General features: G+C 40.9%; 1 protein-coding gene across 1 annotated transcript; it reads left to right on the forward strand.

Moving 5' to 3' along the window:
* Nucleotides 1–26,140, forward strand: LOC143150684 (mannosyl-oligosaccharide alpha-1,2-mannosidase IA-like). The gene is made up of 7 exons (XM_076319131.1): nucleotides 1–87; nucleotides 8,631–8,810; nucleotides 11,816–12,029; nucleotides 16,942–17,166; nucleotides 18,109–18,314; nucleotides 19,172–19,366; nucleotides 19,862–26,140. The coding sequence occupies exons 1-7, from the start codon at nucleotides 1–3 to the stop codon at nucleotides 19,982–19,984; spliced, it is 1,230 nt and encodes a 409-aa protein (XP_076175246.1). The 3' UTR covers nucleotides 19,985–26,140.
* The last annotated feature ends 372 nt before the right edge of the window (nucleotides 26,141–26,512 follow it).

Genomic DNA, 26,512 nt, shown 5'->3' on the forward strand with positions numbered 1-26,512 from the left:
ATGGTCGTATCACCAAATGAACGTTCGCGTGTATCCAAGAGTTTCCACGATTATCGAGGCAGTCAGTCTACCCTTCGGGAAATAGAAGTTTGTTTGAAAAATTGCTCTTTAAATAACTCGAAGCTCGTAGGCAACTTTCAAAGCGATTCGTGTTTCAAATCTCGATTGTTATCAAATCAGCAGGGATCGTGACGTTTTAATTAAAAGTTTACCGAGACAAAGCGCGAAATATTCTCTACAAGGCAGCGGCAACTGTCGACGAAGAAGGAAACAGGACGGAAGAACAACGAGTAAATTAATCAATGAAATTATAACGCGTTCGCTGAGACCGTCAGAATTGAAAATACCGTTCGAAACAATTCAACGTGAAGTTATTGGGAAATATTCATTTAGGTGGAGAGGAAAATAGGTGTCCGGATATTTGGTTGTTGGTAGTTACTAATGAATAAGAAAAAATAATTTGCCCAAAATAAGTATATCTATCGTTGTAGTCGGAATTGTCTTACGAATGAATAAACCACCGTGGTTAAGAATTAAATACGGTATTAATGATCACATCGATTGTATTCAATTTGATATTTTCCACGGTACACGGTCTCTAAAAAATCAATAAATGTTAAAATTGAAATGGCAACGTACCGGGAACGGAAGGGGGCCAGAAATCAGGTTAAAGGCCGCCAAGGAGAGCTGCTCCTTTTAACGAAGTTACAGGACTTAATAAGAAGGTTGCGCTATTAGGTCCTAAGTAAACGAGTTAATCCGGCACACCTGCCGCGCGTGGAAGCGTAGCGACGTGCAGCAACATCCGACAGACGTCGAGTCCTTTTAACTTAACGACCTCATAAACCAGGTATCGGCCTGGTAATACACGAACCTCTACCAACCCTCGCCGTGAATTTTTTTTTTACACGTTTCCTACCTCGATCAATTTATAAATACTTACCGGCCACCTTGCCCCCACCATTCGACCCAGCGGCATGCAACCCGACGTTATTATTCCCTTGTTCTTTCGCGTTTAATTGAAGGTTTCTTTGTGGCAGGAGCGCGGTTACTTCATGTTCCGTGATTACATCCTGCGAGAACGATCGTCCAACTAGCGGTCGTTAATAATTGTAGAGCTGATAGCGGCGGCGACGGCCTATCATTTCCTTCCCCGCTTTTCTTCCAATCATCGCCCGAACGCGGGCCTCATTATACCCCGTTTTCATGTTTCAACGTGTTTCTTCGGTCTCCCGCCTTTTTTTGATTGGCGCGCGTACGAGATGCTGCCCTCTGTCGGGGTAACGCGCTGATAAGTAAAATACGGTAGCGAACGCTAACTTTTAACCCTCGTCGTTGTATAATTACACCGTGAAATAGCGACTGGAACTGGGAATGTTCCAAGATTCTTCGGAAAAATATGAAACGTGGGAAAATATATCCCAAGCTCGATCTAAAATGTTAATTGGGGCTGATTTTTAGGTTAGTCGGAACATCACCTGCTTCGTCAATTTAAAGAATACTACGTATGTTTATTTTAAAGTTTCCGAGATATCTAGTATACGATTAAACACTCGATGTGGACATCAATATTGAGACTAGATTACTTCAGAGCCTCTCGAGACACTCAATATTGAGGTTAGGTCACTTCCGAGCTTCTCAAGATCGGTGGTTATCGATCGAACGTAAACAATACGAATCGCTATTATTATTCGCGTACATAAATTCTTACTTGTTAAATTTTATGTATCAACATCGTTCGCGCTCTAATTTGCAGGGCGTGTTGGAAAAATTCACAAATTACCTTTTAATTCATCGCGATGGGTCGAAGGGACTGCAAATTAAAATCGTGTTCTCGGTCGTATCGAAGACGGTTACCGTTCGAGCTCTAAATTCGTTAAACGTACGACTCGATACTCTGTTATTATTTAACTACATTTCGTTGGCAAAGTAACCAAATAAACGCAAAAATTATATAGGACATCGATCGAACGGACTTTCAACCTACAGCGCGTACTTTACTGAAAGGAACGGTTGCCATTAAAAGTACAACTTCGTTACACGAAGTGTAACGTATAAATTATACTGTTCACAGCCGCGGAGTAACGAGAATATCGTTAGGGTTGCATCGATTACGTTCGAAAGCACGTACATCACAGAATTGAATGTTTCGATCACTGGAATCATTGGCGGAGCCCCGTACCTGTTACAAAACCGATTACGTCTTTCTCCTTGATACCACACCTCTGTCTACAGTATCTCGCGTATTAGGATAAACTGCCGCGATTACGACAGGTGGAGCCGGCCGTATTTTGCAATTTTCCTGTCGGGGTCCATGGCTGCGCGAGATGCAGCAAATTGCACCGCAGCTATTTATGACCGCCGTATGCACATTTCGTTCCATCACGCCACTTCTGACGCCCCGAAAGTGCACCGATACACGAGAAATGCAGTGGTTCTCATGCGTTGGAGTTCGACACCCCTAATTGTTCGATTCACAAAAATACACGGTGTTGACGTTTCTCAAATTATTCCACGAACCTAACCCGTACCTAACCAGGTCCATAAAGTATACAAACGTTACCGTTGCATTCGTTACGATATTTTCCGTAACATCGTTTTAAAAAATTAAAGGCAACTTTGATTTTTTCGAGAATTATTCTTGACCTTTTCGGTTCTTTCGAATTTTCAGCGAGTTTCTAATTTCTGGTCGAATATATTTTGCACGTTCTTTTTACAACTGCGAGCATTGATTTTGAAAAACACGTCCGTTATCCTATAGGCAATAAAGGAAATTTTAATTTCGCAAAATTTCACCTCAGAAATATACCAGTTTCATCGAAACCGCTTCGTTGAAGGTATTTTTAATTTGTATTTTGAATTTAATTTTGAAACGGAAATATAATTAAATTTGGATGGAAACAGCGAAGACGACAAGCTCTGTATATGGGTGTGAGCTGTCGAGTCTGTGTACGTTTAGCCCCATAAACAGCTTTCAAAGCTTTCATCAGGCCGTCAAGTCATAAATGTCAATTAGTCGCACTTTGCTCTTCAAAAACGAAGACAACAGAGATCTACCTGTTATAAGTGTGACGCATTATTAATACTCGGTCTGTTGCCGTTACGATCTTTGTGTTCTTGCTAATTAGCACCTATACTCCGTTGATCGTAGCCTGTAGCAGAAATCTTAAAAACGAGTTCAAGCAGAGACACGTAATTCGCTTATAGAGAACATCGACAAGAAACGTTTAATTACATAAGTATGTCTCTTCAAGTTTTTATCCACGGAACGATATCCTTGATTATCGTGTATGTATATATTTCATAGAACACGCATTAATTATCCATTCCCAATCCTATCAAATACTTGGAGTTAATTTAAGTAAATATATTTTGTATCGTTTGTAGAAAACCAATTAGCAAAACGTTGATCTAGTTTCCAGAAACGTACGGAGTAAACTTTTAATTTTTCATAAATTAGATAATATATAGATCGATAGTAACGTAAAAGATAATATCAATCGAAATGAATCTTAGTCTATATCTGTTGAACGTTACAAAATCTGTTGTCTACAATATGTACCATTTCTAAATAATTTTTCAATATCCCCATTTCAACGTCTATATATTCATCCGTTGTTAAATAATTTACTACCAATCTACGTACATCTACAAATTTCACTTTAAAGAAGTTTTCAACGCATTTACATTCATATATTATAACCCGAGATAATATTCAAATCTAACAGTATTGTTGCAATAACCAAAGAATTTAAAAGAAACGAAGATTGAAAAATTCTGTAAATTAGAATATTTGAACTTGTTAAATACTAACGACCGTCGGAATGATGAACAGCAGTCTTAAGTTGGAACCAAACAGGGAACAGGAGCAAACCAAACGAGCTGCAGACACTGTCGTTTCGAATAACTTTATAAACTAATAATAATCTTAGCTCGTTAAACACCCTGGAAACTTAATCGCCGAATTTCCGTCATCTCCCGGACCATCTGCCACTTCGTCGTACAAAGCCGGGATACTAGTTACCGCGAACTTTAAATCTCGCGAGTTTATCGCATCCTCGGAAGGAACGTTGCTCGCCCAGAGGGTTGCATTTCTGCGCGTTGCATCTTCCGCGGTGAGACGATGCATCGTGACGTTGGTACCTAACGAACACGTTTGCGTTAAAAAAATTAATCGACGATAATCAGATTAAGATTGTATAATATTATCACGACCATAGTAGACAATTCCATAATAGAATTTTTTTATTCGTAACGCCTCACGAAAAACGTTATGGAAAAATTACAGAGGACTTCATTCGTGGTGCAACACGATACTTAAAAAATTGCACGATATTCGAACGATATTTAACACCCTGTAAATTTGTTTCTCTTTTTTTTTTTCTCGAAAAAAAAACAATTATATAATATTATCACGACCATAGTAGACAATTCCACAATAGAATTTTTCTATTCGTAACGCCTCGCGAAAAACGTTATGGAAAAATTATAGAGGACTTCATTCGTGGTGCAATACGATACTTAAAAAATTGCACGATATTCGAACGATATTTAACACCCTGTAAATTTGTTTCTCTTTTTTTTTCTCGAAAAAAAAACAATTATATAATATTATCACGACCATAGTAGACAATTCCACAATAGAATTTTTCTATTCGTAACGTCTCACGAAAAACATTATAGAAAAATTACAGAGGAATTCATTCGTGGTGCAATACAATACTTAAAAAATTGCACGATATTCGAACGATATTTACCGCCCTGTAAATTCGTTTCTCTGTTTTTTTTTTGCTTTTTTTTTTCTCTCGAAACAGTGAAAAATGTCCCTTCACGGTACAAATGGTAACAGAATCTCGAGGGGAGATTGGGGTCGCAAACAGTTTGTAAAAAAGTAAAAGGGAGACACGGTTGACGTCCAACTAGACATTTCCCTCTTTGACGATCCTTAAAATTCCTCTCGAAGTAAATACCACGGCTTGCTGCAAATTGAGATGCATCTCGCAGCGCCGGCTTTTCCCGCAGAACGTATTGCAAACGTGCCCGGCGTAACGCGGGCAGCAACCCGTGGAAAAAGCGTGCATGTTTCCCCATTTCGTAAACTCCATCATTGCGCGCCGGTTTCTTCATTACCCCCTCAGGGAAATGCAGCCGGAAACTCGTGGCGCGGCTGCGAGTTCGTTTGTCCGCGCGAATATTGCTCGAGGAAACCTCGTTTCCGCGCGGATTGATCGTCTCGCGCTTTTCGCGGAAATTTTACGCCGAAACATAACTTTGATCGTGGAAATTTGTTTAATATCGTTCCCCGATTACGATTGAACTGTATATTCACTTCCGTATCGTGTAAACTCGATTCCAATATTAGTCGAGTTTCCTCACAGAATATGGCAGAGATCGGTGAAATTTGATTCGAATAAAAGATAACCGATCAAACAAACTTGTTAGAATTTATTATCGAATAAATTAATTCTACGTGCTCGATTGTACGGTTAAATTTTTATTTGCACGTTACGGTATGTTTCGTAATTTCAATTCTAATTTTTGATCCAACAAGTAACTGATAAAACGTTCGAAAATTTTATCTGGATAAAATTCAAGGTCAATTTTATATTTCTCTTTACGTCTTCACGAAAGTATTATCAATGATTCGGTGTAATTTTTCCGATGGAGATCGGTCCAAACGCGAACTTAATCGGACTACTTTTATTTGTGAAGAATTTCGAATTCTTTTTGGAAATCATTCAATTACGTATAATTAAAAGTACTTCGAAGGGGGTGGTCGTGTTTGGACTCATTTTCACCGGGAAACCCTCGCCAATCCATTGATAATATACTCACGAAAATATAACAATGGATGTAAAGAAAATTTATCTTTTCAACGATTGTTTAATAATGTGTTTCAATCCTCGAGTCGACGCGTTTCTCGTACCTAAGAAGAAGAAACATTAGCGGTGATAATTTCGTTTCAGTTAACCGGGGAAAATTCGTTTCAATTATGCGGGGAATACTACAAATTACAATTGCAACTCGTCGTAAACGCGAACACGGTTTAGGCTATTTAACACAATGCCTTTACAACGTAGCCACTGCTATAAAGCTTCCCGTTTGTCCATTTAACTGCAATTGCCCTGGATTCGATCGATCCGGTCGATTGACTAATCCGGTTCTAACGATTAGTCGATACGGCTTAAACTAACTCGACTATTTTGCGAGGTTTCAGCGCTCTGAAATATACGTAACATTTACAGAAGCGTACTTTAAATGGGACGAAACGGTAGGTACTTATACGAAGTCTAAAAATATACAGTCAGAGGTAAAATTAACATACGAACGCTCGAAAAATTTAATCGCATTTATCGTCTCCTCGTGCTTATTGCTCCTCGCGACTGTCTAATTTCCCATGTCGGAAAGAAATGTTTCTATTTCGTTTCCCTCGACGAAAATTCTCGCCGATCGTACTCCGTTTTCTGCGTTACGTTTCTGTCTATATTCATCGAAACAGATCCGCGAGAAAAAAAAAAGTTAAATCACCCAAAGTTAAAGAACCTGAAACTGAATGTACATCCAAGACGGTTGTTCTTTCGGAACGGAAGAACGTCTGGGAAAGTAATCGCAAGATGCATACACGCCTGCCAACGAAACGGTAGAAGACAAATTATCGAGTACGCGCTGTAATTAAACTTAATACTTCAACGTTAAGTACGCTATTAACGACGCTGCGTAGCCGCAAAGGCGTGCCAGAACGCAACGAGATTCAAAGATCTTGCGCGAGCGTAATACGCTTTGCGTAGTTTCTCATCAGAGACGCGATACGCTTCATAAATTGTTTCTGACTAAAAATAGCAACTACGGAGGAAGTAATAAGAGGTAACGTCTGTTTTATCTGACAGGGAATTACGGCAGAAAAGTTACACCGAATTGCTGCAACTTCCAACTTGCGTGTCTAGTAGAACTTCAAAAGAAATTTTGCGCTAGAATTTTAACGCATTTGCAACTTCACGTGGGTTTCTGAAACTAGAAATGTTCCCCCGAATAACTGAAATTAGTTCAAACTTCTTTGACCTTAGACATCCAACGGAAATAGTGTTTGTAATTACAAAATTTTGCATCGGAGTAACTTTACTTCTTGGTATAACAATGTTACGATAATTGTTACTTTTTTGTAAATTATCGTAGTCAGAATTTTATTCTTTCCGCAAAGGAAGTTTCGATAAATATTTTAATAGCTCGTTTGAAAAGTTTCTGTTACGTTTGACAACGAATATTGTGTTTTATACTCACGTGGATATTTGTTTCGCAGAAATTAATCGTGAAAAGGAAATTTATATTGAAATATTTAGATTCTTCGTCAACGGATCGCTGTAAATAAAGAGGTAAATCACCAATGGAGAACCGTGAAGTTGCTTTTCTGGTTAATGACATTTTAATAAATGGAAATGAAAGATATGTATTTTTTAACATCGAACGTGAATGCTGAAGTAGGAAGACGAAGGAAAAAATTGTTTGTTCGATAACGTGCGCAGAGGTTTTTTGCAAGAAGTAGCCGAGTGAAATGTTAGCAACGTGAGTTAGTACAACAACTATGGTAAAAGTACACGAACGTACAAAAAGACATTCGCAATAACTGACTTCACAAATCCAAGCTACATCGCGCATGAAACCGGTCTCGGGCACCAGGACTCAGGTGTGCCATGCAACTCAACTCCCCTTTTCTTTTTTAATGCCTTTTAGTAATATTTCATTAGGTATGTGGATTCCACAAAGCTGACATATTATCGTAATGTACCCTCAATGTTTTCGTAAAGTTTAATCGAATTAATAAGCTGATAATAACTACAATAATAAAACGTTCTATCTCCATAGAACGATCAAACATCCTATGTAGGCAGCTACAATTAGCATAATATAATTACGTCTAATATTAAAACAATTATACTATTGAAACTTCCGTTCCAAACGAATTTTATCTTCGTTACCACTTATTATCTACTTACTAATATTTTATTATATCGACGTAATTTTTGTTGTAGTTTCACAGGAGAAACGAAGGAATCGAATACAAAATCCACTCGTGATGGGTTTTAAAAATACACGGATTTATAAACATTAGGCTCAACGAGTAATATATCGAACGAAAATGTGCGAGATACTTCGATAAGGTTACTTCCACCTCCTTTCAATTTTTGTAACAATAAACGATCTTTGAGATTACACTTTGTATTTTATTTAATAAAAATCATTAATCCCTAACCACGATGATTAAACCGTTTTTCCTAGACCATTTCAGCCAAGGCAATTCAACGATAACCACAAACTTATGATCGTGTACAAAGTGGAACTTTGATATATACTTCTGAAATGTATCAAGAGATAAAAGAACCAATTTTCCAGGAACATTCCTTCCAGAAGTAAACTTTTCAGCTCGAGTACAGTACATTCCACACTCGCGCGTAATTTTTCCCAAAAAAAAAAAAATGGAATAATTCCAAATTATAAAAGGCCTCGAAATAATACCATACCTCGAAACGATTCGAATAAAATTATTATATATTGTAAAATCAGCGCCTCCCGTTTATTTTTTTACGAAGATGGACGTGTAACAATACAAGGATTTTCTCTTATTCTTTTTTCAGAATTCTGAGATATCCCTCTTCGAGACAAACATTCGTTTCATGGGAAGTCTGCTAGCCTGTTACGCTCTCACCGGGGACGTGATGTTCCGGGATAAGGCGGCTCAGCTTGGCGAACGGATGTTGCCCGCTTTCCAGACGGAAACCGGAATTCCTCATTCCCTCATCAATCTCCATACCGGGGTAAGTCCGGGATTTAGTGGTTTCGCGTCGGTCTCGACGCCCGGCATGTTTTAATGTTAATTATTTCTGATGTAATTGCGGGCCGAAATTTACGCTGCGTAAACATTTACAGCGAGAACGGTGGTCTCACGATTTTCATTGCGATTTAATAATCGAGGGAAATTCGGGCGCCTGATTTTCCGACGAATTCGTTCGAGACTCTCGCGAAAGTAATTCCTTTTCGACGTAATTTACTTCGGGTTCCGCGAGTTTCGTACACAAACGGAATAATACCGCACTATTTAACGAATGAATAATTTTATGGGACATCGATCGTGTTGGAAATGTAGTTTTAATAGTATAGTAAGATTTACAAATCTTTCTTAACTCGCTGGAACATTTAAAATTGAACGTTGAACATTGAGCATTGCGTAATCAACTGTGAACGTCGAACATTGCACATTGCACATTGCATACTGCACATTGCATACTGCACATTGCATACTGCACACTGCATACTGCATATTGCATACTGCACATTGCATACTGCACATTGCATATTGCACATTGCACATTGCACATTGTATATTGCACATTGTATATTGCACATTGTATATTGCACATTGTATATTGCACATTGCACATTGCACACTGCACATTGCACACTGCACATTGCACACTGCACATTGCACACTGCACATTGTATATTACACATTGCACATTGCACATTGCACATTCGACGTTGAAAATTCAGAACTTCTTTCGAACGTTAACCCTCGCGGGATCCACACATCCATCCCTAACGTCTCTTATAATCGTTCATCGATAATCAAACAACACGTCACGGGACAAATCCTCGACGTAGGTCGAAACGATTCGAAAAACACTCCCGAGAAGAGGATCCGTCCCGTGGGAACCGCGAAAAGATTCGAATCACGCGAACATCCACGGCGGAGGAAACGAAAGGTCGGTTTTTATGTCGCGGTAAAATTCGTTTCTCTTTTTACCAGCGACGCGTGTGCCCCGCGGCGGTGAAAAAATAGGAAGAGATTCTTCTCTCCGTGGAAGCGGAGGCGGTAACCCCGGTTCGTTTTTGCGCGTACATTAGAAACACGGGAACGACGTTGTACTCGCCGGGTTTAATTGAAACGATTCCGTCAAGTCACGCTTCGCCAAAGCGACGAGCCGCCATTAATATGCAAATTCATAATTGGACGAATAATGAGGCCACGAAAGGCGGTGCTCCGGTCACTTTGACCGTTTTACATCCCACCCTTAACTGGCCGGCCCACCCCCCACCCCTCTTCCTGTGTTTCTTGTCGTTACTCTCGTCCAGTTTGATTAATCGACACCTCTTCGATACTTTTACGCGACCTCTCCCGTTTGTTTCCCTCTTTTTCTCTCTTCAACCTACACACGTACCGCCATTTGTATTTTTTAACAGACGACTACCTCCTCGTCATCCTGTTCGCACTTTTCCACCGATTGTCTTTACCTTTGTTCCTCGTTTCTATGATATTCTTCCGACCAGCCTTTCTCTCTGTGCCCTCCGTCCCACACCGTTTCGCGAGTCCTCGACTTCAAAGCGAGCATTCCCAGTCGCTCTTTTCGTTTGATTTCACTTCTCCACCGCTTTGTTTCATCCCCACCACCTACACCTGCTCTGTTCGTGGCGCGTTCTCCACACGCGATTCGCGCGTTCACCATGCGAGACTGTCTGCTTCGACGACTCTGTTCATTTCACCCACCCCGCTTTCTAGTGCGGTGCCAACGTCGCGAGAACCGCTCGTGAAACTTGGAAATCCGCCTGAGTGAAGCGTTTTATTTCCCCGCGCACGTGCGCGCAACTAAAATGAGCTTACGTTACCGCGGTGCGTTAAATAAACATTGAAATTAAATTTGTTATCTTAACTTCGTATCGTCGCGGGTGGACGGGAGTCCACTCGGCCGAGGATAATTGAAAACCTCTCGCGTTGTACTTTATCGTAACCGAAACACCTACCCGTAAAGTTGTATTTTTTCGCGGGATAAAAATAGTTTTATGAAAAATAAACACCACGGATTGTTCGACGCGCGCCAGAACTGAAAATGAGAAGCGTCCCGGTAGATACGATTTAAATAAATATCGTTGCCTTCCCTTTACCTAATCCTTTGAGAAAGAAAAATAAAATTTCGTACGTTTCTTTCCGAGAGATACGATTTGAACAAATATTCTTGCCGTTTTTGTTTCATTGCTTGGTGTTCTTCGAGAAAGAAAAATTAAATTGTGTATACTTTTCCAAAATATATTTCAATTGAAAGATCTTTGTACGATACATATTTTATTGTTCCGATCTTTGGTCCACACTTCACCGTATTAATATTATCTAGAAATCGTTTCGAAAATAATAACGAAATAATAAAGACACACCCGTGCAATAAACACTGGTAATAATTCAAAAATTAAACCGGTAACCAAGGTGCCATTTAACCGCGCACTCGTATAGCACTCGTGAATGCGAAATAATCGAAGCTAATTATTAACTAATTATGATCATCGAGTGACACCTAACGGAGAACTTGAAAAATCGCTTCTGATCTACCATGTGATAAATTCAAATTATACGTCGTGTGTCATCTTCGAACGTTGTATTTTCCAAGCCTGTCGGACCGTTTTGCCATTATTCTTGGTCCCCGGGCACTGGTGCTTCGTTCCTTTTGCAAAATTCAAGGCTCTCGTTTCTCGATCGCCGACAAAGAAAATTGAATTTAATTTCACGCGGGAACCGAGAATTGTCATTATTATCTTGACTGTAACCTGTAATTTCACGACGCCGGTTTAATATTTGTCTTACAAACAGTGGGGCAAAGTGGGCTCCGCTCCGCGAGAGCGAATCGTCCATAATGTAAACGCAGTCGGCCGTCTTTGTTATTTCATTTAATTGGCTCCGCTTCGATTCGATCGCGTTCAACTTCGTCCGTGCACCGATTCCTACGGAAATTCTTCGTCGTTTAATCGTGGCGAAATTTTCGCTCGTTATTCCCAGGCGAGCAAGAATTACGGCTGGGCGAGCAGCGGGTGCAGCATACTGTCCGAAATTGGCACGATGCATCTGGAATTCACCTACCTCAGCGACATCACCGGCAATCTGGTCTTCAAAAGCAAAGTGGAGAACGTTAGGAAGGTGTTGAAGAACCTGGAGAAACCGAAGGGCCTCTATCCGAATTATATCCACCCGAGGACCGGGAAATGGGGACAACGTAAGTCATTGTTGCACTTTGCACCACGTCCAATACCCTAATGCATTTAATGCACGTCATTACCTTGTTCACGAATTATTAAAAACGACAGACACCAACGACGAAACACTTGGATGAAACTTTACAGGTTTTTAGAATGGAAAAAGATAATGTGCATTGATTTTAACCACGATAAGTTAAATAACACAAGGGTTGAACCACCCTTCGAAATGCAACTCCAAAAGTGTTAACTCGGAAACGGTTACAGATAGAAGAAAAAAGTTTTAATAAAAGTTGAACGATAATAAAAATCGTACAATTTTTACTCAACAAATTTTCTCCTATCTTTAACCGTTTCCGTGTTACCACCTATGAGGTAGCACTTTGGAAGGTGATTTCGTCTCTTAAATTCAATTTGCAGCTGAAGAAAATGTACTATTTTTTTCTGTTCTACGAGCCTGCAAAGTTTCGTCCAGAAAGGAGTCTTTCCTTCTAAGTAACATTTATCAATTAACGTGCACGAGTGTGCTTAAATTATCGTTAAAAAAGGGAGTAGAGATTCTACGTAGAAAAATAAACTACAAATTGTAGTACGAAGTAAGGTAATTCGTAAAAGGAATACTTGACGGTGCAAGTGATCTTAAGAGACCAATTGTGTTTCGACCGACCAGGGTACACCTTGGTTGAAGTTACAAGGGGAGTTGACTCCAAAGAAAACTGCTTTCCGGTCTACGATTGCGTCTCTCCGCGTTGCATACGCTTCTGACACCCTGAACTCAAGATCGGGGATAGTTCCAGCATCTGGATCGGGATTCAATTGTCACGTAACCTTACCACTACGTTTCGAGAATTCTTCGAACGAGTTTCGACTCTCGCGTGTCCCGGCCCCATACCGAAACCTCCACGTTTCGTTTCGCGAACCGTTCCACCAAGACACTCGCATTTCAATCTCTGTTCCTCGGAGTTCACGGGCGTTTCGGTTTCGATACACCGACCACACGTACGAAAAAGTAACAAACACAACGAGAACGATAAATTTCAAAGAGCGCCGTGCGGCGTGTTCAGCTTCCCTCGAACTGGTCACGCCGATTTCAATTACAGTAATCACTTTGCTCGTGGAAAAAGAAAAAACGAACCCCGAAACTAATTATCCTTTGGCACCTGGTGCAGCTTCATAAATTTCGATCTCGATAAAAAAAGGGAAAAAAAAAGAAAGAAAGGAACTGTCATTCGAAAAAAACCACGGGGCTACTTTTAACACGTTCGCTACCATACCCCGCATACAGTGCACCGATTCACATAAGAGACTAGCGTCACGTTAGATACAACGATGATTTATTTTATATTCGTACAAACAAATATAATATCTATTTCTCGGTATTTAATCGATATTTTAACATAAATCGAGAGATCTTTATTCGTAATTCTATGAAACAACTCATGGAAACAGTCTCAACGTTTGAAGAAACACACCTAACAATAACATTATTATTTTTCAATGTCATTTTTAACCAGAAATTAGAGACATCGATATTGCTTTAAAAGTCTCTCTGTATTAAAAATCTATGTACTGAATCTCGAAGCATCGTCGTTACACAATATACACACTTATCGAATCGGTAGAGAGCGAAGAACGAAACCCATATTCGATCCTTGCTCGAAAAATTGAAATTTTCGCATTTCGTGGTTTCGAAGCAAGAGGGATATTTTTCCCCACTTGGAACAGAACCACGAGTAAACGTTAGCACGGAAGACACCGAACACGAGTTATCGATAAAATCGGCCGAGTACACGCGAGTGGTCGCGAGGCGAAAAGAAACGAAAAAGGTGTAGCAACTGACGCGCTGATTACGAGCGAGAAACATTGACGCGCGAGAGCTGCAAGACGCGCGTGACGTCAAAGGAACGGTGCCGTAGTCGGATGTAAATGCAGCCGGGGTGCTTTATTACTGTAATTTCATTTAATAAATCATCTCGCGGGGAATTTTCGGTGCAAAATAGATTTTTAATCTGACGGCCATCAATTATATCGCTGAAATAGTTTCGACGCGAAACGTGAACGGGGTCCGAGGCGGTGGGACGTAAAGGGTGCTCGGGTTGCTCCCGTTTCACGATTCCTCTCCTCAGCTTCCTTTTGCGCTTCCGTCGCCTGCCCGTGGAGACGCCGTCCCCGAGATCTCTTTGCGCGATCCCGAATATCGCATTTATCATGCCGGTGCATCCCCTCGGGGTGCTAAATCCTCTTCTTCTCTCGTTGTTCAGCCGACTTCCCGTGATCCTCCCGTGTTTTCCCCGTTGCGCGTATGACGATCCCCATTGGTCCCTTCTGGTCCCCCCCACCGCCGAATATTTATCATCCTCCTGGAACCGAGCGTAGCCCCCTCTCCGTTCCTCTCGCGCGCACATTGGATTTTTTTCTGGCTTTATTTTCGTTGTTTTTTCTTTTTTTCTTTTTTTTTCTTTTTTTTTTTTTTCGTTCCTTTGCCACGGACGCGCCAGGGCGACCGTCAAGCCTCGAGTCCTCTGAAATTTATGGTTCCATTGAAGACCGTCGAGTTATCGCTGCTACGGGGGCCCGGGCGAACGAACTCCGTTGGCGAATCTTCGGCGAACTAATTAACCGAACGGTGAGACGAACCTCGCGAAATGATCGACGACCAAAATCTTGGGAATCGTGAAACAATTCACGAAATTCACTCCGGTTGGGACCGGATGTTCCAAGTGGCTACGTAGACGCTCGTTTGAAATGGTTTACGATACGTTACAGGGTGTTTGAACGGAGTTTGATTGTCAATTTTTGGGGATCTTCGTTGATCTGGGGGAGAAGTATTGGCAATTGTTTGGAATAGGGGATGTCGAGAGAATTTTTATGGTTTTGAAATAATTTGTCGCCAAGGTCAACTTGGAACCATTTTTCGTATGTATGTAATTGGTGTTCTGTTTTAGGTTTGATGGTGTCAAGATCGATATTTTAAACGATTCTTTTTTTTATATATAACTGCTACTCGGTTCTATTGTAATTCTTAAGATACAGGGAGAGTATGTTTAAAATTATACGTCGTGATACTTGGTACATTGACAAATGGAAACTTAATATACAGCTACACTCACCAGACTGTAGAATATTCTATCACAACGTTAGGAGTAACAGATATTTATTTTTATTCGTGAATAACACTTAGTTATAATTGTAAACTTACACACCTATATCTAACACACATACAACAGCATTCTTCCCTATATCGACAAAAAAGAAAAGCAAAGCTTTACCGAGATTCTAGAAATAAATAATCTCTTGAAAACGGTCGTTCGTTCCAACTTGGAATCCTTCTTAATCGCCCCTCGATGGGAGAACTTTTCTCGATAAATTTGTTAAAAAACCTTGCGAGATTGAAAATAAAAGTCACTCTTCCTCGTCGTCACTGTCGTGTCTATGTACGTTTCCAACGTAGGTTCCAGCCTGTAATTCTTCTTAAACGAATTCTCCCTCGATGGGAGAACTTTTCTTGAAAAAAACTCCTCTTCGGTCTCGGTTGCAGCTCGGTTCACGTTTCCTGCCACGAAAGGGGGGGCAAGGGGGGATTCTCGCGATTAATAACGTCGAGCACCGAGATAACGAAGAGGGGGGGATCTATATTCTTTCGGCGATATTGCCAGATGAGTGGCCACCGAAATGGTCGACCACTCGGTTAACCGGCACGGTTCTTCAGAAACCAGGAAGACACAAGGGGCCCCCTCGATTCGTCGTGGATATCGTCGAGGTTCTCGTAACGAAAAAAGGGCTACTCCGACGACTCGTCTGAGAGCCAACGTAGACAAAGAGGAAACGACTCGAGCAATTTTACCTACTCGCGACTCTTCCTGTTCCCTGTCCCCCTCTATCCAAGCAGTCACGTCCCCCTTCACCACGGGGAACGTCGAGTACTCGCGTTTTCCTCTTCCCACGGTGTTCGCTGACGAACTAGAAACGAAATCTCTGTACGAAAGGCGCGATTACGGATCGAGACGCGAAGCAGAGGGGGACGAAAGAAATTAGATTCGGGGGGCATGGCGAATGAAACTCGAAGGCCAATGCGAAGGTACCGGAGCGGCGAAATTTCATTTTCGACCGTGTTTCGTTCGGTTAAATTCCAACTTAAATTCGTGCTGATTGCGTATACTTCAACGTCGTAATATTCACGGGGTATTACAGCGACGGGACCGACAAGTATACCCGAGTGTAACGCTCAATTTTTACCGGGTTTTTGCACACTGATAGTCCTCGAAATACCCAATGCTGGTGATCGACGGTTTTAGACGTAGACGGTTAATAGTTCGAGAGTTATTCCGGGTTGAAGTTTCACAGGGCTGTCTATGGTAATACGAGCGGAAATATTCATAGTCGGTGAATGAACTAGTAACGAAAATGTTTAAAGAAAGTTCAAAGAAAACTCGAGGGCACCGATACAACGATTAATGTTAATCTTGAGCAAACGAGCAATTCGAATTTTTTGAATACGAAGCGTTCCGTTGGAAATCATCTGATATCTTCGACGTTTTATATCAGTCGTTTGTAAATGTTTGTAAATGTTTGTAAATGTTTGCAAATGTTTGCAAATGTTTGTAAACGTGTTCGAAGTGTACGTAACGCTATAATTGTTAGGTTGACAAGCTTTTTAATACAGAAAGTAAACTAAATATTTTTCGTAAGAAAGTTATTAAACGATGAGAAGGTAAAAGTTCTCTCACGCTTTATCATTCGTAACTTGGGGCACATCCACTATAAAAGCGCACACTCGTGCATATCCTCGGACCGATAGTCTTTTCGAGGATGTGATTGTAGAAATTTGAAAGTCAGATTTCTTTTTCTACAGTGTCAATTTTTTAGTTTAAGACTTTGGTAAGAGTATTTTAGCAAATTGATCAACGAAACTGTTCTCCACGTCGAATACAGATCACATGTCGTTGGGAGGACTCGGCGACAGCTTCTACGAGTACCTGTTGAAAGCTTGGATTCAATCGGGCAAGGAGGATCGCGAAGCCCGTGAAATGTACGATGAAGCGATCGCGGCGATAGATCAACATATGATCCAGACGTCACCTGGCAAGCTGCTCTATGTGTCAGATTTAAAGTACGACAGGCTGGACCATAAAATGGGTCATCTGGCGTGTTTCGCTGGTGAGTTTTCAAAGAAATCCTCTTAAAATTAAAAATTGTATCCCAATCTTTCGAGGAGACCCTTGCTCGGCAACCCTTAACGAAAATCCTCTTGTGTTTCCGTTTCGTTCCATTATTTTCGCGAAATCTCTTTTCTTGTCTTCGAGATCGCTTCGTTTTCGAGTAAATACCTCGAATTTCGCGAAGAAACGATACAGGGGATGATATAAAAAAGATAATATAACGCAGGAGAAAATTCTACGTAGAATATTTGAGATTATTATATTTTCCAGCTTTGTAAAAAAAACAAAGGTGAATGTCAGTGTTTGAATCAATGTTCCCTTCCGTATGATACAATTTATGAATTTATAGTTTAACGATCCCTGACGAGAAGTATTCAATCGTAAAAATCGATACGATTGATAAATGTTGTTTGCACAATACAAAAAAATGATCATGGAGAAAGATTTCAATAGAACATGACAATCGCGTAGAATCAATGCCTCGTTGTAGAAACACGAGAACAAGGAGAGATCGTAAAATGAAATAATTTTCCAGATAAAATGCATATCGATGAAAGCAATCCAAAATTTGTTTTCACAATTTTGGACAGTTGTTTTTTTTTTTAAAGGATTCAAAAAGAAAAATACCTTTTTCATTTTACTCGCTTTTTACTCGATTATTTCTCGTTGCGTTAATATTTTATTCGATATTAACGCATTCGTTCCACGTTTCTCATTTGTGGTGCAAGTCTCGTCTACTTTTGATGTGTAAATAAATTTTGTTGCATAATCGTCGTTTGTTTAATTGAGAATTCTTTTGCAACAGTAGTCATGCTTAACGCGACTTTCCAACAGCTTTTTAATAATTGTACGAAATTTATTTCTTATCGTGAAACGAGCACTCGTTGGACCGATCTACTTTATCAGCTTCGAATCGTAAGGAATGCCTGTTTCTTTCCAGGTGGCATGTTCGCATTAGGCGCTAAAACCATGGAGAACGAAATGTCTGAAAGATACATGTCGATAGCTGCTGGCCTGACCAACACGTGCCACGAATCCTACGATAGAAGTTTCACGAAGCTCGGCCCGGAAGCTTTCCACTTCATCGAGGGTAATGAAGCGAAGAGCTTAAAGAACGGCGAGAAATATTATATCCTTCGACCGGAAGTAAGTTTCTCAACTGCTAAAAGATCAAACATATAAAATTATCCCAAGTATCTCGCAGTAACGTAAGTTTAATATTTTTATGAAACATGGACCAATTTTCTTTGGCATTCTTCGATACACAAGAGAATCAATTAATCCACATAATTGAACAAACGAAAAGAACAGTCCATTGGGCAATTTCATTTGATTTTTTTATTTCACGTCTCTTTTATCACATTTCCACACGATTCTCGCTATTTAAAAATATTCAAACTTCGATCAACCAAAAATCTTCCAAACGCGAGATCTACCAAAATGTTAACATTGATCAAATTCCACAAATTAAACCATCGTTTACAAATTGAATCGTTCTAGTTCAAATATTTCAAACACTTAATAAGGAGGACGGTTCATCTCCACATGTATTTACAAATTGAATCATTCTAGTTCAAATATTTCAAACACTTAATAAGGAGAACGGTTCATCTCTATATATATTCAATTTACAAATTGAATCATTCTAATTCAAATATTTCAAACACTTATAAGGAGAACGGTTCATCTCTCATCGTAAAAAAGTTTGAAACTTGCTCGTGTATTAGTAACATCGAAATTCGAAAAGTACACGGTGCGTTTGTTCAAACCCATTGATGCTTTTCAATGATCTCTTCAGGAACCGTTGAAATGTTTCACGGTCCGAAAAGCAAAGAGAAAGATCAACATCCTGGATCAAACGGGCCAGAATGAAACGTTCCGATCGTTATATCCAGATGTTTTTTCAGTCAGGGAACGGAAGCTAAAATATTCAATCCGTAGCTTTTTCGCGTCAAACACAGCTCGCTCGCCAAATTCCGTCGAGTAAAATATTTATCTTTCAGACGTTCGAATCGTACTTCGTGATGTGGCGGCTGACAAAAGACCCGAAATACCGCGAGTGGGGCTGGGAGGCTGTCCAGGCGTTGGAGAAATACTGTCGCGTTCCAGGAGGATTCACTGGACTTCACAACGTTTACGTGATCGATCCCCCGCAGGACGACGTTCAACAAAGCTATTTCTTCGCTGAAACTCTAAAGGTACGAACGATTCACCGAATGTGCCACGGGGTAGCCCCTCGTTAAAACGTCACGTTTGCCCCTCGATAAAACGTAATCGTCCCCCCACCGCTTTTTCACACATCGAGGATCGACGGTTACGTATTCGAAAATCGACCGGCGGGAACTTCAAAGCGACGCCGCAAAAGTAACGACGCAATGGATAAAATGCGAAATAAAAACTTGTATATTTCTCATCGTATCGTTACATTATTTTTCCGCTCGAAAATCACTCGCTGAAGGCTGATCGAAATTGTTTACATTAATTTTTCCATTATTTTCTCTCGAGAGATTGTAGAAACACACTCGTTTCAGAAACATCCCCCGAAAGTATCTCGCGTAACGAGAAACGTTTCGTGACTGAAACAACTTCAGCGAACGTTATTAATACACTTTTATTAGTGTATCAATAAAAGCGAATTAATGAACGAAACGTTGGAAAATAATTACTGAAATCGATACTCCGGTCTTTTCCAGTACCTCTACCTGCTGTTCAGCGACGACGATCTCATAAACCTCGACGATTGGGTGTTCAACTCCGAGGCCCACGTACTACCCATCAGAGGCAATCCCCTATACCGGCCAGCTCCCTCTGTATAATTCGTATCGAAGCCTCCACGGTTCGCAGGAGCAACGCACCGACCACGCGACAGAAACGTCGCGACGGTTCCGTAACATCGGGAATAAATTGCAAAAGGGAAAGGAAAAAGAGAAAAACGGAAGAAAAAAAACGAACAGAAAGAGGAGCAACCAAAAAATAAATAATGAAAAAAAAATGAACAAAGAAACCAGTCCGGACAGAATAATAAACGAACGAAAGGAGATAATAAAATATATATATAGGAATTCGACACGGTGCACGGGCGGGATTACAAGTGGCCACTCGAGGACGGGGTAACGTTCCAAGGAAAAAAGCTTACCGTCTGGGCGCCGCGTAACTAGAAGAAAACCATCGAGGAACGACGGAGGAAACCAACGACACCCGAGACGGAGACACGAGAGAAACGACAACGCGAGGACTCCCCTCGAACCACGCGCGGTTCGTGCAGTTAAATAATTATTTTAGGTAAAAAGAAGAAAAAAAAGAGAGAGTACACGAGGTAATAGGGAAAACGTGGGTGGGTAGGGGGAAGGGGTGATAAATGTCCGGGGGACAACCACGCGTACACGTTTTGTAAATAGCGAAAAAAGTGCGCATGATGTGTGAGAATATACCATAGAGAACGCGCGAATGCGAGAGATTGGACCTCGGATGGAGAGCGTGAAACGTTCACTCTACGAGTGCTTTGCGCCCAAATTTCCTTTATTTTTTTTTTTTTTTTTTTGCGCGCGCAAACCGCGCCGTTCGCACGGATTTTTTACCGATGTTTACGGCGAACACGTTCGGTTCGAACGGTGTTTTACTTTTCCTTCCTCCTTCCGTTCGAGCTCGAAAACGTGGCACACGGAAAAGAACGGAGAAACGAATCGTTATCGCGCGTGCGACCGCGTAATCGACGATACCGACCGTTTCTTCGGGGAAGCTACGAAACACGGCTTGTGTCCTTGATACACGCGACCCGTGTTCGTTCGCCGGGTCGGAGACAGTAGAACGACGAACGAAGATCGTACGAACCGGTTCGTGACCTGTTTGACCCTGTTTGCGAGTTACTCGTTCTTATACTTTGGCGATCGGAAGCTGATGTAATTAATTCTATCGAACTGTATATAATTGTTCTTTTGGGGGAAGGTATCGAGAAAGTATATTTACCTAAGGTATATTCAGGACTAAGCAAGAAATTCAATTTTGTACAGTGTCTGTATACAGTATCGACGTCTCTCGACTTTTTTGGCTGCTCTGTTCTACAAGTGGAATTGATGGAATTTAATTATACTCGGTAATCAAATAACATTTTGAGTACTTGCCACAAGGGTCAAATAGTTCGTACATGTTCGCCCGAATCTTTTTCCGTCGCTTTCGTGCCCCTAATCGACCGTCTGGGTCTCGCGTATTGCGATACAACGTGCGCGCTAGTTACGATTCGACTTTGTGACGTACAATGATTAAATACAGTCCTCCAAAAAAGAAAAAAAAGAAGAAAACGATCGATCGTTGGAGCCACGACTCTCACGATCGATCCGTATCGCCAACCGTCGATCCCGCCACTTTTCAAACTCCACCGAGACGAACCTGTTCGCGGCTTTTTCTAACGTTTTCTACTTTTGAATAACAACACTGCGCCTCGATGATCTCGGTGGCAGAGAACGCCAATGGAGATTTGTTCGAACGATCGCGCCCGTTCGACGCGACGAGGTTCTTTTTTTCTATTGTTAGCGGTCAGGGAAACCAATAGAGACCAGTCGTGGAATTGTTCATTAGCGTCGACTCGCTTAGAAGTTTGATATTAGTTAATGTTCCACGGAGGGTGACGCTCCGTTCATCGCGATTCGATCATGGAAAAAAAACGACGGTATCGATTATTTTCATCGGTTAGATTAATACCACTGCACGAGTTGCGTGTGATTTATTGAAAGACGTTCATTTGATTAGCGTCTATTCTGTATATAAAAATATTCGAGGTGGGTGTTCCAAAAGTGATTCGCGAAATATTTCAAATGCAGAGCATAATCAAATGATCGAGTAAATGCGTATTGTATAACGGTGATAGCATTTCCTCGAATAAATCGTATGCCGTATTAAGAGATTTGAAATATCTCACGAAAAAATCCATTTTTCGAACATTTACCTGTACTTTTATAAACAAAATAAGAAGACTATTTTAATTACGAAACATCAGTGGCCTTGAAATTTTTACAAGACTGACTTTCAGTCAAATTCTTCTTCCATCGCTATGTTCGTCCCTTCAAACGGTTTAACTTTTATCCGATTGACAACGGAAATATTCAAACAGCCTGGCCTGTGCGAACCAAAATTATTTACGCATGCGGAGCAACTACGGGGTATAGTTAGATTCAGAAATTCCTCTAAAAATACGATCGCGAAGTCCGCGGTAACGCGTCAGCATAAACGGCTGAAATTCGAATACAATTTCAAGTTCCTAACGCTCATTCTTTCTACCCTTTACGAGTTTCGAAGCGACTCATAAATCGTACGCGCCTTCCATGTAACCACGCAACTCACGGGATAAACTTCGAGCAAGCTTAAACCTATAAGTAAAGTTCGCGATACGGTTCGCGGCCTGAAACGCGTTTTCATATCGTGGAATTTTTACGAACTTGCGCGAAACCTTGCTCGAAATTAAATTTCAAATGTACGCACTCGAAGGTATAAATTTGCGACGAATTGCATCGATCGACCGATACGATCGATACGTTCAAGTTGAACGTTCGTATTTTGAAATGTGTTCAACGAATCCGGTCTAAGGATAGTAAATAGCAATAAAGCGGACCTTCGTGACAAAATGGAGCAGAACCCCTCGTGGAAACCGATTCGCGATCACCGTTACATCGATTCTCACATTCGAACAACCTCCCTATGCGCAGTCGGAGCTCCAACTGGCCGCTGAAGGCCAGCGACGAGCGGCACCGTCTGGTTACCCCCACTACTCCGTCTCCAGTCTCCGCGCGCGCAGACTCCCTGCGATTGGAGCAGAGCGGCGGACGGCGCGGGTTATAAGTGGGGGTCAGGCTCGCCGCGGTAAACACACACGTGAACGACCTTGGACGACCGATAAAACGCGTTTCGAGCGCGTCGCGCGCCACGGGAGGCTTTCGATCGTCGAGCGGCCCGCTCTGTCCGCTATGGTAACCGAGATTAACGCGCAACCTCTCATCAGAAGTGTCCGGTACGAGTGTGCATGCTAAATATTTTCTGTTTGCGTGTGCTGAACGAGTAGAGCGTGCCGAGGGCTTGCGTTCACGGGCAAGCCGAGAGGGGAAAGCAAAAACAGCGCGAACCAGTCGCGTACGTAGTTAGTAAACGACATTAGCTGCCGATAAACTAGGGTGTATATAAAGATTTAAAAGAAAAAAAGAAAGTCATATTCTATACGAGGTACGAGGCGTAGAGCAGAGTTATAGCGGTACTGGTATAATTGTATAGGCTTTGCAACGAACGCGCGCAAGAAAGAGAGAGAGAGAGAGAGAGAGAGAGAGAGAGAGAGAGAGAGAGAGAGAGAAAGAGAGAGTATGTGTATATCTGTTCGCGAGTGTGAGACGTTGTAAATTTGAGCGAAACGCGTGTTCGTCGAACACGATTCGTTTGAGTCGGATTGCATTTTGCGCGGCTGCGGGGCTACGTTCGATTGCGGAAAATGAATCGCGTTATTTCGGGGGTCAAGGAGCAACGCGAATGAACGCGAGAAGAGGTTTTAACGAATTTATTGTTATTAATTTATGAAAAATATCGATCTTCGATGTCGAATACCGAATTTGATCAAAATCGTTGGAATTTTGAAAACAAGTTCGAACGACTTTTCTCCGAAAATAAAATCACAAATTGTAATTTGCAAATAATTGCATAGAATTTTCTGTAAAAAATTTGAACACGTAGCTGTCCTCTTTAGAAAAGCGCGAGACCGTTTTGGACCAAATTTGAGTAAATCAATCCAAACCCGTAATATTTTTCCAAATTTGTTAAATCAGGTACGAAATCAATACTCGTTTCACTACCTGACCCCCAACTTGTCACTCTTGTTTCTATAACCGTACAGATATTCTCCCAGTTCGAGAAGATTCGATGCAATTTGTATCTAAAAAGCGAATAAATATATACAGCGTTCGAAGACGAAACGTTTTGCAACTTAACGATCGTTTCTCGCAGTTGAACAGGGCACACGGGGCGGGAAATGCCGAAGAAGCGGCGTGTTCTTCGCGAAAGTTCGGTTACCCGAGAAATTTCCCGCGTCCACTTTTCAAACAATCAGTAAGCATCGCACTCGTCGATGATTAAGACGGCCAGAAAGTTACTTAATATATTATACATAATATACTTCACCTCTTGCCTTTCGTTCCTCGACTTCGGACGGTCCCCTCAAAACATCATCATTTTGAGCGTTCATCTCGGAACAGAAGCAAGACACACGTGTACACACACATACACACCGGAACACCATGTATTCTCGTACATCTTTTGTACCCAAATAGGAAACGAACTGCTTGGAAAACGAAGAGGCTGTATACACTGGAGAACAATGGGGACAATTCTTCTGTCGTCGTCATCATTGTTGTCACTGTCATCGTGGTCGTCGTGTTTCCAAGCGATTCGTACGTCCATCCGCATACATAGTTTGCAACTGTCATTCGTTTATAGACGTTCACTGTTATTGACGCGCTGAAGCGATTCCCTGAACATCAACTCGACTTCTGGATTTTCATCGAGCGTTGTTCTTTGACAATTTGTTAATCGAGTAACCGAAAGAGGTGCCTGAAAAGCGTTCGAAATTCATTTCCAACGCGGAAACGTCGGTGTCATTTGTTTTTTTTTTTTTTAATGCAATTTAATGTCGCATCGACATCACGACCATTACCGACTTATTGTTTCGGTTTTCTTAAACCTTCGAGTCGTCGAAAAATTGCGTTTCTTTTAGATAATTAAGAGTGTGTTTTGTATATCCACGGGATGTCAGGGCGGTATTTGGGCTTAATCTTATATTTTTGTGTTTGTTATTTCGATACGAAAACGCGAAACCACAATAATACATAATACACCGTGAAATTGTTTATCGTCGAATTTGCGTCCGTGTAAATTGTACGTCGTGGGAACATCTCGTTAACGAAAAATAAAAAAAAGAAAAAACCAAGAAACGTCCGTGCGATTACAGGACGATTGTTCCAGGAAAAATTGTATGTCCGTGTTATTACTGACAACGAAATTACATTTTGTACAGTTACTGCACAGGAAATTATGATTTACCAAAGAGAACAAAAGAAATGTAATAAATGTAAAAAATCGGCGGATGAAGGAAAAAATCGCTTCGATGAATCAGTGTCAGCGGGTATGTCAACGATTTAGTGTCTTCTAGCACGTAAAAAAAAAAATAATAAAACGAAACACTTCGCTCAGAATTGAATCGGCTAGAATCTTCGTTTCCCTCTCTTTCTTTACGAACAAAATCAGCGAGCAAACGATTATTTTTTATTGTCGATATACTTACACGTGTAAACAGCGAACGTTAGGCCGTTGTGTGTGTAATAAAGTAGTATCGAAGACGATAATCAATGGTGATGGCGATGACGAAGAATTGAGATTAGGTTTGACGGTGACAAGGATAGTAATAAAATGATAATTAGCCTATACATATATTTGTGAATAGATATTTAATAATTTATTGTTAACTAGAGTATATTATTTGAAGGATTTTATTAAACGGGGTTTTGGGTACCAATAATATCATTTCTTACGCCGGAAGGGGAGATTGAAATTGTGAGAGCGAAAGAGAGAGAGAGAGAGAGAGAGAGAGAGAGAGAGAGAGAGAGAGAGAGAGAGAGAGAAAGAGCGAACGAGCGAGAGCGACAGTTTGTACGTGCGCCTTTGTCAAAGAACCGAGAAAGATAGAAACTGTTTTTAGCTTTACTTACCTAATTTTTGTAAGGCAGAGCGACGCAGACATGTCGGAAAGAAGAAAACAAAATATATATTATATATTTATCGTTGGTCGAGAATGAAATGAAGAAAGGTGAATGATAAAACGACGACGTGAAACTATATACTTGTAAATACAATACACGATTTAGTGATAACGGGGTTTTACTTTTAACAGCTTTATGTGATTATTACTTTGTCATGATCAGTGAAATAAATAAATGATGATAATACTTTAATTGCATCGGGTTTTTCTCTTTTCGTTGCACGATGAACTTGTGAAACTCTGTCTTTTCAGCTAAATTGAGATCACGTGTACGTGATAGCGGCCGTCAAAGGATCAAGGTATCGAAATCTCACCTACAAGACCAATCGTCCACTATGGATAAGGACAACCGTAATAGATCCCATTACGAACGATTTGTTCATAATAAAGGATGAGATTCTCCTTTAATCTCTTCTCTGCTAAGGTGTGTAGCACCTGTACTGTGTGTGCAATAGGTATACTTTACAATAAACTATTCAAAAGATCAATTACTTTTAAAAATACTTCAATACGACTAATTATCCAGCAGACGATTGTCTCATCTCCCATTCATCCGTTA

Source organism: Ptiloglossa arizonensis, chromosome 8 (genome assembly GCF_051014685.1).
Source record: "Ptiloglossa arizonensis isolate GNS036 chromosome 8, iyPtiAriz1_principal, whole genome shotgun sequence".
Lineage (NCBI taxonomy): Eukaryota > Metazoa > Arthropoda > Insecta > Hymenoptera > Colletidae > Ptiloglossa > Ptiloglossa arizonensis.